The sequence below is a fragment of the Talaromyces rugulosus genome, chromosome III (genome assembly GCF_013368755.1).
Source record: "Talaromyces rugulosus chromosome III, complete sequence".
In the NCBI taxonomy this organism is placed as follows: Eukaryota; Fungi; Ascomycota; class Eurotiomycetes; order Eurotiales; family Trichocomaceae; genus Talaromyces; species Talaromyces rugulosus.
The window spans coordinates 2,930,329-2,943,104 of NC_049563.1; the positions used below are offsets into that span (position 1 = coordinate 2,930,329).

The 12,776-nt window shown below is 47.8% G+C and overlaps 2 protein-coding genes across 2 annotated transcripts; both read left to right on the forward strand.

The window, feature by feature from the left end:
• Positions 1-5,837: 5,837 nt before the first annotated feature.
• Positions 5,838-7,869, forward strand: TRUGW13939_05866 (uncharacterized protein; the record flags this gene model as incomplete). The annotated part of the gene is made up of 7 exons (XM_035489024.1): positions 5,838-5,880; positions 5,936-6,058; positions 6,110-6,221; positions 6,271-6,475; positions 6,534-6,689; positions 6,752-7,206; positions 7,266-7,869. 7 exons carry the CDS (start codon positions 5,838-5,840, stop codon positions 7,867-7,869), a joined length of 1,698 nt encoding a protein of 565 aa, XP_035344917.1.
• A 1,467-nt stretch (positions 7,870-9,336) lies between these two features.
• TRUGW13939_05867 (uncharacterized protein) lies at positions 9,337-12,210 on the forward strand (the record flags this gene model as incomplete). Its single annotated transcript, XM_035489025.1, has 3 exons — positions 9,337-10,641; positions 10,697-11,712; positions 11,769-12,210. 3 exons carry the CDS (start codon positions 9,337-9,339, stop codon positions 12,208-12,210), a joined length of 2,763 nt encoding a protein of 920 aa, XP_035344918.1.
• Between the last annotated feature and the right edge of the window lie 566 nt (positions 12,211-12,776).

Consider the following 12,776-nt stretch of genomic DNA (forward strand, 5'->3'; position numbering starts at 1 on the left):
CGCCGACTCACGTGGTCCAACCATGGGCCCACCGGTCCTTATCAGCGTACTAAGCATAGTTATCAATGGACATCCTTTTGTCATTCCACCGATTAGCCATAACAGCCGATGAGTAGACAAAAGAAAAGGAAATGGCAATCAATTACCAAATCTATCTCACCCTCACCCAGATTCGGAGAGCCAAAGGCATGAAGATATCACAGAATATTGGAGTCGTTCGACAGACTACTGTCAATTGTGGAAGGAAACAATAACGACATGAATACCGGGTACATCGCCAAGCATTACCTAGGGAATAGCTTCAAATCCAGTCATTCCCAACACATTTGCCTGAAAGTCTTCAAGATAGCATTACCGGGACTTCTGCACCACACACTCCTAGGGTAACAGTATGTATCTCTTTTCAATTAAAGATAGCTAACCATGCTAATAGCTGTTAGTACCTCAACATCCCAGCCATCAGGAATGATTTATATCCTGTAATGTACTTCGGTACATCTAATTGAAACTTGATTCATCGTTTCCACAAACGCATAGGCCTGTCTTCTTGGATATGATGGAGACAAGATAAGGGATATGAACCGGAGGAAGTAGCAGTTGATGCCGATGGTGTAAAGCACTATGAGGTGGAAGCGATTATCGACGAGCGAGTTATACGGTGCAGCAGAAAAATATACACTTGTCAAGCAGTACAGAGTGCGATGGAAGGGATACGGCCGGAAAATTTTTTTCTCGTTCGGTCAACACGCGTGACGAGGCATACGAAGCAGGACTCAATATCAAAAATATGGAAGAAAATAATGACTGATGACAATATCGACGCATCATTATTATTCTCCAACCTCGAATACGACAAATGGATATTTTACGACTGAACACAAGACTCTAGATTCCGACTTGAGTATCGCTCTATCTCCACTAACGAACTTTCCACCATATGGAGAGTCAACTGGTGGATTTAGCGCAGTCAGAGATCGACATGTTCGACCACCACTTGACTGGTAAGAGCTGTCATGAAGGGGCCGTGCTTATGCCATAGTTTGGATACGGGCTGTTCCAGCAACCCTTTCAGAGGGGTCCTGTTCTCTATGTGATTCAACAGTGTCTCCGCAATATCGAAACTGACAGCGATACCATGGACTTGAAGATATTCAGACTTCCACAGCCAGTCCTTTTGGCTCAAGGGGCTTAGAACGAACTTTCTGCCAGTCATATTAGATATCGAGCTTTGTAAAATACCAGCCCGCCTCTGGAGACTTGATTTCACCGCCCGAATTTTTAGAGCTGTGTGGATGGTATCTGTTGAGCGCCTATCGTCGAGGAAAAAACAGGAACTGTTGCTGAATTTGTTCATTTGGCCGCAAACTACGCCGGTCCCAGTCACCTAGGCGAAGCAATACTGCTATAAACACCATGTCATCGACACTCATGCCGCCTATAATGATAAATGGTATCATTCTATGCTGCTCTGAATGTTACCTACGGAACCATGGGAGCTGTGCTACGCAAATATCGTCTCTGACGCTATTAACATGATAGTATTACTTCTTTCTTGCGAGTGAGCAGTCCGATGCATAATTTTATACACAAATCTTGACATCTGGAGTTGCTGAGGCATCCCATAGGTAAAATAGAAAAGCCTGACCATGAATGAGATGAAGGAAGTTACATCAACCTAGCCATATTGTGTAGATCATTCATATAATTTTTCATCAATTATTAGTTCCAAATCTAAAGACTTTAAATGTTGACTTGTATTGCTCAAGTCTCTGTAAACAACGATGCCGTGGATAATAGAATTTGCTTCAACCAAAACTCCTTTTTAAACGGCCCTTATTCTCGTCAAGTAATATTTCTTTGCGCATGTATTATTAGTGATAGAAGCTGACCAAACAAAAGAAAGACGAAGTGATATACAGTAAAACACGCGCTAGTCCCAAAATAGAAGAACACGTGATTTCCTGTCAACTTTAATTCGCACCTTGTTCCTTTGCCAGCACCACAGCTCCGTCATCGCAAACTGTTCTCGAAACACACTCGCGCACATTGTGTTTCGCCCCTTGTCCAGCCTAGGGGATTACTCTTCTCGGCTGACATTTACAATATATCTCTATACGCAGCGTGCCGGATTGAACTCGTCTCCCCCGTGACCGGTACCTACCAATTCAATTTCAACACAATGGCGAAAAAATGTTTGTCCATTTTCTATCTCTTACTGTCCAATTTCTGGAAGAAATATTACTAACTAGTTCTTTTCCTTACATAGCGAAATCCCGAACTATCAGCGTCCGCCTCATCTCAATGGCCATGACCGGCTTTTACCGAACAATGATCCGACCGCGAGTTCATCGACCGCTGAGTATGCTCAAATACGACCCTGTGGTGCGGAAAAAGGTGCTTTTCCTTGAAGCTACCAAGGGTGGAAAGGCCAAATAAAAGAACAACCAAAAAAAGAAAAGAAGAAGAAGAAGAAGAAGAAGAAGAAGAAGAAGAAGACAACCAATTCTGGGCTGTATTTTTAAATGTTTTTTTGGCGGCGCACAGGGAACATTTTTGCATTGGGATTTTATTTGAAAGCATATTCATATACACTATTCGACATTATTCACACATATTCACGATATCCCGAAAAGAAAAAAGAAAAATTGGAGCGATTGGCTGAGAGATTAGAAGCGGGATAAGACATTAGCAACATTATTGGGGGGGGGGGGGGGGGGGGGGGGGGGGGGGGGATTCGGCATGATGTACATATACGGAAAAGCCGATACTTGAAGCAACCAAGTCTAGTCAAAATGACACATTTCTTAATAAGCTTGCGGCTTTTATAAATCCTGGCAGGAATGTAGGAATCCTTTTTTGCGTGGTCAGCAAATAACCGTAAATACTAGATGCCACTACTTACAAACTCAAAGAGATCTTAAAGGTTTAAGCTGTGGACGCGTAATGCAAGGCGATATCCGGGGCCAAAAACTTGGTCCGCGGTAGGATAACGTTGTGGTAGTAGGACTAGTTGCATAGGGCTAACAAGATCAAGGGCATTGCTGTGGATTCACTTATCTCTGCGTTCCATTTGTTCGGTAAAGCCGTTAGCACACGCCCGTGCAAGTTGAGTCAATGAGTGATACAACCAGGAAGACGGGAGTAAGCAGCTTGGGGCATAATGCCGGTATGCCGATGTAAGACCGGTGGTCTATTATTATATCTACGAGAAATTACATTTCTTGTACAACGTACGTCTTGTATCCTGGGGCATTCTAGACGTAGGACAAATCCCACCTGTGGTCGCGTGCCGAGAGTGAAGCGGAGAAGCAGATTATTCTGTTTTCAGATGTCAACTGCTTTGTTGACAAGTCAGTTGAGGGCCGAGCATTCGCTTAGTGGAGCGTATCAGTGTCAGCTAGAGGGGCAATGTCGGTTTGCTGGCATCAAGCGGCGGCAAATGTAGCAATCACATCGTATATGTACTCCGTACTAGTAAAGTAGTCAAGTAGAGCAGAAGAGCATGTGATCGGTTGCCGAGTCACAATGGCGGTGGTACTCTGAACAGATGAGCGGTAATTGCTAGTAGCATTCTTGCGTCACCTTGGTGTTAGTATATGGACCAGCTCGAGGGTGATGGTGGCAGGTAAATGATCGGTAGATATCGTGGCACGACAAAGGAAGTGCAGTAGTAATATCAAAGACCGGATTAAGATCTGTCCGGAGCTACCTACCGAGGCCCACTACGCGATGCCAGATGGGCATGGCATCGGCGAACGAAAGCCTCACCGTTCGGAAAAGACGAACGCTGGTCGGGGTGATAATAAGGAACCCGTCGCAGTCTGCGGTAGGGGGTATGGCCGTGCACGAAGGAGTGCGTTAAATTGCCAACGGTCAAAAAGCTACTGCCATAAGCGAAGTAGCCTCCGCTTGCGACAGAGAATCCCCGGGCAGGCCGTTTCACGTCTGTATAATCATAATCCACTGAAAGCTCGAGCCAGCCAGGGACTGAGTGTACGTACTACGTACACGAGTGACGATACCAACGAGGCTTGCATAATGGGCGCGGAAGGAACTCGAAGGAACCGAGACTGTTAGTTAGGTGGTTGGTGGTTGAGTGGACACGCAGCACAGCAACGGGTCGAAGTTGACTGAACAATGGCGAGCAGAGCAGCGGATGCGAGACCCACGAGGCCTGCAGCAACTTCAAGAACAGACGGTGTGGGACAGGACCAAGTGCTAGTATCACGATGCACGATGCAGCTTGCCGGCGGAAGTCTGCAACGTGTAGAAAGCAGGTGGGGCTGCGTGCCGCCCGCCTATTGGTTGGTGCCGTGTTTGCTCGGTTTGCCAGGCTTCCACGTGACCATAATGTGTGCGTGATTCGGCCAGATGTGGATGGGAAAAGTGCATTAATTAAATAATAATAATAAGAGAGATAATTAAACAATATTAATAAGAGAATTCGTCAAGAGAAATTTCACGTGATTGCCAAGACCGCGAAAGTATGAGCTGGGCGGCCAATCACAGCAAAGGGGCCGTTGAACTTCACATGGCCGGCCACGTGATTGCGGTCGTTCTGCAGCTGCCGTTTCTCTATAATAGCAGCAACTATTATTTTTATTATAGCACAACAATTTCTACAACAGGCTCTAGCCTGCTATAATTTCATCCAGCATATACCCCGTACACAATTCCAGAATATCGTCTTCAGCTTCCGCCCCAAAAGCGCCCCCAGGGCTCGGCGGGCCAGCCGAGAGACTAGCAGAACCGTCGCAGTCCACAGCAGAAAAAGGGATCAAAAGGATAGAATGCCAATCATGATAATAATTACTATATTTTAATATAGCAGATGATAGAGATCGACTGTGACAATTAATTAATATTATTACTCTGTGATAAATACTGAGTAAATACTACTAAATACGAGACAACAAAGCGGCCCAGCAAGGCTCCGCTTTAATTAGTTAGCCTGACATGCCCATTATTACTCCTGCTGCCCGCTACTACTGCTAGCCTCTTGTCCTCGCTCCTCGCAGTCTCCTCTCCAGTCGCCAGTCCTACTACTCCCCTGTCACAGCCGCCTAACAAACCTCACTAGTTGGTTAATCATTAGCTAATACGTGTACGGAGTGCTCGTTGTCCTACCGCCTCATCCTCATCCATCCATCGTGGTTGCTGTCGCTCGTCTCTCGTCCCGGCCCTTAATCACCACCACCACCGTGCTGCGCTCTCCGCCCCCTCCTCGACTCGTCTGTTCGCATACTGTCCTCGTCAAGTCACAGATCGACCTCCCTGCATATTCGGATTGACTACCGCTACGTACTGCTATACCGCCCTCCGCATCGTTTTTCAACCCCCCCTTTCGCCCTCCGCACCCGACCTAACGGCCAACCAACGCAAAGTCAAGCGACTACTTCGTCACTATTGAGTCTATCCCCCTAGCCCAACACGAACCACGCCGAATTGGCTGTTGTCCAAGTCGTTTCCGATTCGTCGCTGGCTTTTCGTCACGCCTGCCACGCCTGCCACTGCCTCAAACTCCTGTTGTCGACCTATCATCATCCAGTTTCGACTCGTCTTAGGCTTCGCTGCATGGTCCGCGGCAAGGAACAATCTGCATAGCCGTCAAGCCACACTCGAAATTCGCCGTTGGAATCGATCTAGCGTCCGATCTCGTTTGTTGTTGGCCAATTGGTTTGGAAACGCCTTGAAAAAACTGTGAATACCAGCAAGCTTTCCCAGCTTCATGACCCTACGCGAGTAGTCTTGTTTTTTCTTTCTCGCCAGTCGAACTTGTAATGCCGGGATTCGCCTATTTCTTTTCAATTTAAGCTTTTTGTACTTTGTTACAAAAGATGGGAAATTCTCAAGGGAAGCCGGTGGTCTTCACCGATGCTGGTTTGTTTTCCCTCATTCCCTACCTCCTTGAACTGTCTGACAATTCTTTCCACAGTCAATCTCAACCACTTTCGTCTCCTTCGCGTCGTTGGCAAAGGCGCCTTTGGCAAGGTCAGGATTGTCGAGCGGAAGGATTCAGGCTTGACCTTTGCCCTGAAATACATTCGAAAGGAAGAAGGTACGTTTCTTTCCAGAGAATACAGACGGTATCCCTCTAACTGATCAATAGTGGTCCGATCTGAAAGTGTCCGGAATATGATCAGAGAAAGACGCATGCTGGAACACCTCAACCATCCTTTCCTATGTAACTTGCGCTACAGTTTCCAGGATATGGAATATATGTGAGTTTCCCACTACAATGTTCCGCGCCACTTATTAATCCGCAATCAGATATATCGTTGTCGACCTCATGAACGGCGGTGATTTACGATTCCATATCTCGAGGAAATGTTTCACAGAGGAGGCTGTTCGTTTCTGGGTCGCTGAATTGGGATGTGCATTGAAATATATTCACTCACAAGGCATCGTTCATCGTGATTTGAAACCAGACAACGTCCTCTTGGACTCCCAAGGCCACGTTCACTTGGCTGATTTCGTAAGTGTCAAGTCAAAAGGGAGCCTGCTGTATTAGTACTAACAGGACGTGTTATTAGAATGTCGCGTCTGATTTCAAGCCTGGAAAACCTTTGACAAGCAAATCCGGAACGTTGGCATACCTAGCCCCAGAAGTCTATGAGGGAAGCGGATATTACAGCGAGGTGGATTGGTGGTCATTAGGTGTGACATTTTATGAATGCATTTACAACAAGGTAAGGATTTTGTTATGCGGCCCTTGCCAATGAAAATGGACAAAACTGACACCCGCATGTAGCGTCCGTTTGAAGGTCGCAGCCAGGATGCCCTCAACGAGTCCATTACCAAAGCCCAACCAAAGTACTACGTCACCAATCCTGCCGTATCGGTCCCATGCTTGCGAGCCCTGTCCGCCTTAATGGAAAAAGACCGAAGCAAACGAATCGGAGCAACTGGCTTCGAAACCTTCACGTCACACCCGTTCTTCGCCGAGATTGACTTCGAGGCTTTAGTAAGAAAGGAAATCGACCCAATCTTCACCCCGTCAAGCGACAAGACCAACTTTGACGCAACCTACGACCTAGAAGAGCTCCTATTGGAAGAGGCGCCATTGGAAGCACGCGCTCGGAGACAGAAACCGCGAGCCGAGTTGCGGGACGATGCCACTGCCAAGGAGATTCGCGAAGATGAACTTCATCGTATAATTGAGACGATGTTTGAGCCATTTGATTACACGCAGATGTCCTATCGCGGGTGCGTACCAAAATCATCCTTCATAACTCGGGATATTCAATACTGATGCCCAATTTTAGCAATGCGGCCGCCGCATTGGAAGCAGCAGGTAATCCGGAAGACCATCTTCCTTTAAATGGCACCAACACAGGCACCGGATCAGCATCCCTACACTCGCGTCAAATGTCTCAGTCGAATTCTCAGAGTGGAACGTCTCCTCCCAACTTAAGCGAGAAGTCGTTCCCCAATCCCAATGTCGTCCCCGCCGCTGCTGGATCTGTGCACGACGAAGAAAACGTATCTCCTTCTTCCCAGGTCCGTCCATCAGTGACTTCGGCACCTTCGCCAGTTTCGCAGAACCCCGGCGCCCCATCTTTCAGTCGTCCACTTCCGCCATTGCCCGCAAACTATCGCCATCAGAGAGGAGGAGCAACGCGGAAGATGAGCAAAGGCGGCGGCGTCCAAATGGTCTTGGAGGAAACGGGCAGTTGGAGCGAGCTTGCGGATCAAAGTTCTACCCTACCTGCCGAAGGTTATGAAGCACTCATAAGCAAGGGCCAGAAACCGCCGAACAGCGGCATGCTGTCGTTTTTGAGCCGCAAGAAGGGACGCGAGCGCAGTCCAAAACCCACGGAGCCTGGAGTACTAGGCAAAGAAGGCGCACGCCACATCATCAGTAGTTGAACGACAGCTTAGCAAAGCTCTCAATGCGCTAGCGAGTCTCTTCCGGTTTCCTTCGCTGGGCTCTTGGCAGGAAGATTTCGTGCATGCATGCAATCGATGTCCGTCGAGCAACACGGCGAGAACATCAGGTTGACTTACCAATCTGCGGTTCGCTGAGTTGTGCAATTCGGTTGTACTGGGGGAGCAGCTGAAATCTCATGTTCTGGGCTCAGAACTTCTCTTCTCCGCTCCCTTGTCCAGAAAACAAAAACACGTATCTGCCCGACTGTTGTTTTACGACCTACTGCTTCTATTCCTTTTGTTCATTGGCATATCTGCGCTGGGTCTATCATCTATCTGCATGATCGCTATGTCTCTGACACTCGAATCCTTTACAAACACACTACGATGCGTTTCCGGTTCTACCAGATGAGGTTTCATGCCTCTTGCTACATTTGCCAATTTCAATTTCTTAGTCGGCATATTCACCGATCTGGACCGACCATATCGGCTGCAATCATAATATCTGCATGGCGGGTCTTTTTTTTGCCTTCTTGTCTTCTTCTGTCATGACTTTTGTCTTGTCTGGCGTCGTATGCTATATTTCACTCTACAATTTGTTGCCTTGGTTTCTTTTCCTTCGTGTTCTCTCTACGGCGGCCACCTGACGATTATGTGCATACCCCGCAGTTGCGCCTTGTCGATGAATATTACTGTTATGTAATTATCGATCTCTTTCTTTTTTTTGTTCAGTTTCTTATTCCCCCTGTAAAACTGATATAGATGTGCTCGACTGCTGGAAATGGAATGTCCCACTTGCGGGCAGGGCCAATCAAAATAATCAATCAATATCCTTCCAATTTCTATCGTGATTCCATTCCTTCGTAGAAGCTTGGCGGTCGATCTTCTCCTTCAACAAACTACTTATCGTGATATTCCGTCTTTATTATTATTCTCGTTGCTTTAATTGTTCCAGCTCACTCGACCTTTCTTTCCTTTGTCAGTGTCTAGTATCTACTGGATCAGTCTCACCCGTTGTCCCGGCAACCACCAGCTAATATCAGACACTTGGCCGAGGGGCCTAGACGTCCTTGGCATCATGGCAGTGATCTTGTGCCTCGCTACGTATTGGACTATTGGTTAGCCAAGGCAAATCGCCAATGCTGAAGCAATCCCCGTCGACGAATTTTTTCCTTGGGTTGTTTGCGTGAAGACCGAGCACGAGAAGTGCCTTTTTTTATTTATTTATTATCGGGGTCTGCATCGGACGCGCGTACTGCTGAGCAAGCGCTGCGCTTTGTTTACCGGGGGGGGGTATATCTATCGTCCAAGGTTCTTTTATCAGCCTGATTTATTCTTATGTTGGTCGCCAGATTCTAGCGTTTTCTTTTCGCTTCGTTTCGCTTCGCTTTTTCTCTACAATTCCATCGGGAACTCAATTCGACGGGTTACACCAAACAACAAAACACATAGCCGCTGCGCTCATACATGCCCAGCCAATCGCGCGCTCGCGATCGCGAGCGTGAGCGTGAGCGCGAACGGGGGCATAGCTCTCGCCGACGATATGATTCCAGAGACGACAATGTCGAAGACGAGGAGGATGGCGGCCATTATCGCCGACACCGTGCTACTACTGCTACGCGGCGGGATCAGTCACGAGCTCACGACTACCACGAGGTGGAGGTAGAAGACCATGAGGATGATTCCGAGGAAGAAGAAGAGGAGGAGGAGGAGGAGGAGGAAGAGGTGATAAGAGTTCCTGCAACGCCGACAAGACGATCAAGACCGCCGAGATCCCCAGAGATGGAGCGCGAACGCCCACGGTCGAGTTCGCGGCGAGGAACAACGAAGACGAGGGAAGGAGCAGGAGGAGGATATAGGAGGGAGGGTTATAGAAGAGAAGAGTTTCGAAGAGAGCGGACGCCAAAAGCAAAAGAGTCGCCGGCCACGTCGCCAAAGAAAAGGATGGATCGTGAGGGACATCGAAGAGGAGCCAGTCGTGTCCGCGATGGAAGTCCAGTCAGGGAGCGAAGGCCGCGGGCTAGGTACGACGAAGGCGGAAGCGATAGAGAACGTGAGCGTGAGCGTGAGCACGAGCGAGAATTACGCAGACAGCGTCGTCGAGAGCGAGAACGGGAGCGCACGGCAGCGAAACATACCAGCACGGACTCGACCAATAGTGCATCTCAGTTGCTCAGTGCCGATGCTCTCGCCAAGTTGAATGATCACTATGAGCGAGGAAAGAGAGACGACTATAAACGACCAAGCCGGGCAGATCGTGATCGCACTCGCAATGTGCCTGATGAAGATATTCGGGTGGAGAAAAGACGACAGCGTCGACGACAAGAAGTTGTTAATGAAAAGACGTATGACGATTATGACGAGCCTCGGAAGTCTCAAAAGAGACGATTGGTCTCGGGGGCTATCATGGAAGAAGGTCGGAGCAATAAACTCCTATTTTGGAAGCGTATGGGAGACCGTCCTCTCTTCGGTAGAGGTGGTGGTGATGGCGGTGGTGGTGGAGACGATGATGACCGCGATGAAGGGGAAAAGGGTGACGATGATGACGGTGTACCATTTTGGAAAAAGCGAAAGAAGCTTTTAATAGCAATAGGTGCCATAGTCTTGATTCTTGTTATTGCTATCCCAGTCGGAGTTGTCGTTTCCAAGAAGCAAAGCAGCAACAGCGACAGCGACAATAGTGGGAGCAGCGGTGAGGATTCGTCTAGCAGTTCATCCAGCTCAGACAGTTTAACCTCGAGTTTGTCGAGTATCTCGAGAGACAGCATACCGGTAAGTCCTACACAGGAAGTGTTCTTTGTCATATAGTAGCTCTGACCCTTTTTAGACTGCCGCACAAGGAACGTACTGGGATCCGTTTACATGGTACGACACCCGGGACTTCAATCTGACCTACACGAACGAGACGGTTGGCGGCTTGCCAATAATGGGCCTCAATTCCACCTGGGATGATTCCGCGAAGCCAAATGACAATGTGCCAGCGCTCAATGACAGCTTTCCGTATGGAAGCAGGCCTATCCGAGGCGTAAATATCGGAGGGTGGCTGTCAATCGAGCCGTTTATCGCGCCGTCCTTGTTCTCAAGGTACCCAATCACAGATGGGGTCGTTGACGAATACACTCTGTGTCAAAAGCTGGGTTCATCTGCAGCTTCCACCCTTGAGGAGCACTACGCCACGTTCATCCAAGAAGAGGATTTTGCGCAAATGGCCGCAGCCGGACTAGACCATGTCCGCATTCCATACTCATACTGGGCCGTCACGACATATTCAGGAGATCCGTACGTCGAAAGGATAGCGTGGCGATATCTGCTGAGGTCTATCGAATACTGCCGAAAGTACGGACTGCGCGTTAATCTTGACTTGCACGGGCTTCCGGGCAGTCAGAACGGCGAGAATCACAGTGGCCAACAGGGCATCATCCGGTGGCTCAATGGTACGGATGGAGATTTGAATGCACAACGCTCTCTCGACATACACGACCAGCTATCCCAATTTTTCGCGCAATCTCGATACAAAAACATCGTAACCATATACGGTCTAGTAAATGAGCCTCCGTTGCTATCCCTTGATGTAGCCACAGTGCTCAACTGGACGATCAAGGCAACGGAGCTTGTGCAGAAGAATGGCATCAAAGCCAAAATCGCCATGGGCGACGGATTTTTGAACCTGGATAAGTGGCAATACATGATGAAGACGGATGTGCCGTCGAATATGCTGCTGGACACTCACCAATACACCATTTTTAACACGAATGAGATCGACCTCACTCACACTGCCAAAATTAACTTGACCTGTTCCTCCTGGTTAACAATGCTGGAGAAGGTCAACAGCACGACCAATGGGTATGTTTTATTTTCCCCTCTTTGAGACATCCATCAACTGACTAAAAAAAAAAAAGCTGGGGCCCAACCATCAACGGCGAATTCTCCCAATCCGACACCGACTGCGCCGTATACCTCAACAACGTCGGCGCCGGAACTCGCTGGACAGGCAACATAGGCTCTACTTCAGACCCTCGCTGCCCCACCGCAGTGAGCAACAGCGACGAAACTACCTCCACTACTACTACCCAATCCTGCAGCTGCAACGACGCCAACGTTGCTGCCTCATCGTACTCTGACGACTACAAGAAATTCCTCCAAACATATGCCGAAGCACAAATGTATGCCTTTGAGAAAATGATGGGCTGGTTTTATTGGACGTGGCAGACAGAATCAGCACCGCAGTGGAGTTATAAACAGGCCTGGCAAGGCGGATTTATGCCCAAGTTGGCGTATCAGCCGGATTTCAAGTGTGGTGATGCTGTGCCGAGTTTTGGGAGCTTGCCAGAGTATTATTAAGTTCTTTTTTAAAGGCTTTGGTTTGCATTTGATGAGTTGGAGTTACGTTTGAAGCCTTGTGTACATAGTTGACTCTTTTTTGTATATAACGTGCATATTTACAGCATCATGACATATCTATATCTGTTTTCGAAAGAATATTGAACTGGTTGGCCATATATTAATTAACATATCACCACGATAACTAATGCCAGAGCCTCCAGCGCCCCTTCTATTCATTATTATGTACATATAAACACAAAATAATATACACGTCTCATCGTATACTGTACAGTGTATGTGCAAGCCAAAGACAACCAGGCAAACATGAGATGATATTGTTAGTCAATGGCGAAAAAAAAAACAAAATCCCAGTCACTGAAAAAAAGGGGGGGGTTCAAAACTCCATGTTTCACCGACCAATGCTGTAGTACCCGTGTATTATACGACAAACAAGATTTTTTGGTTGGAAAGAAAAGAAAATAAGAAAGAAAAAAAACCTTGCGTATGCAATAGTCACCAACCTAGGGCAACCAATAACTAGAAATTCAAATGTGTCGGGTACGGAAGAGGTCAAGGTGGTCGTG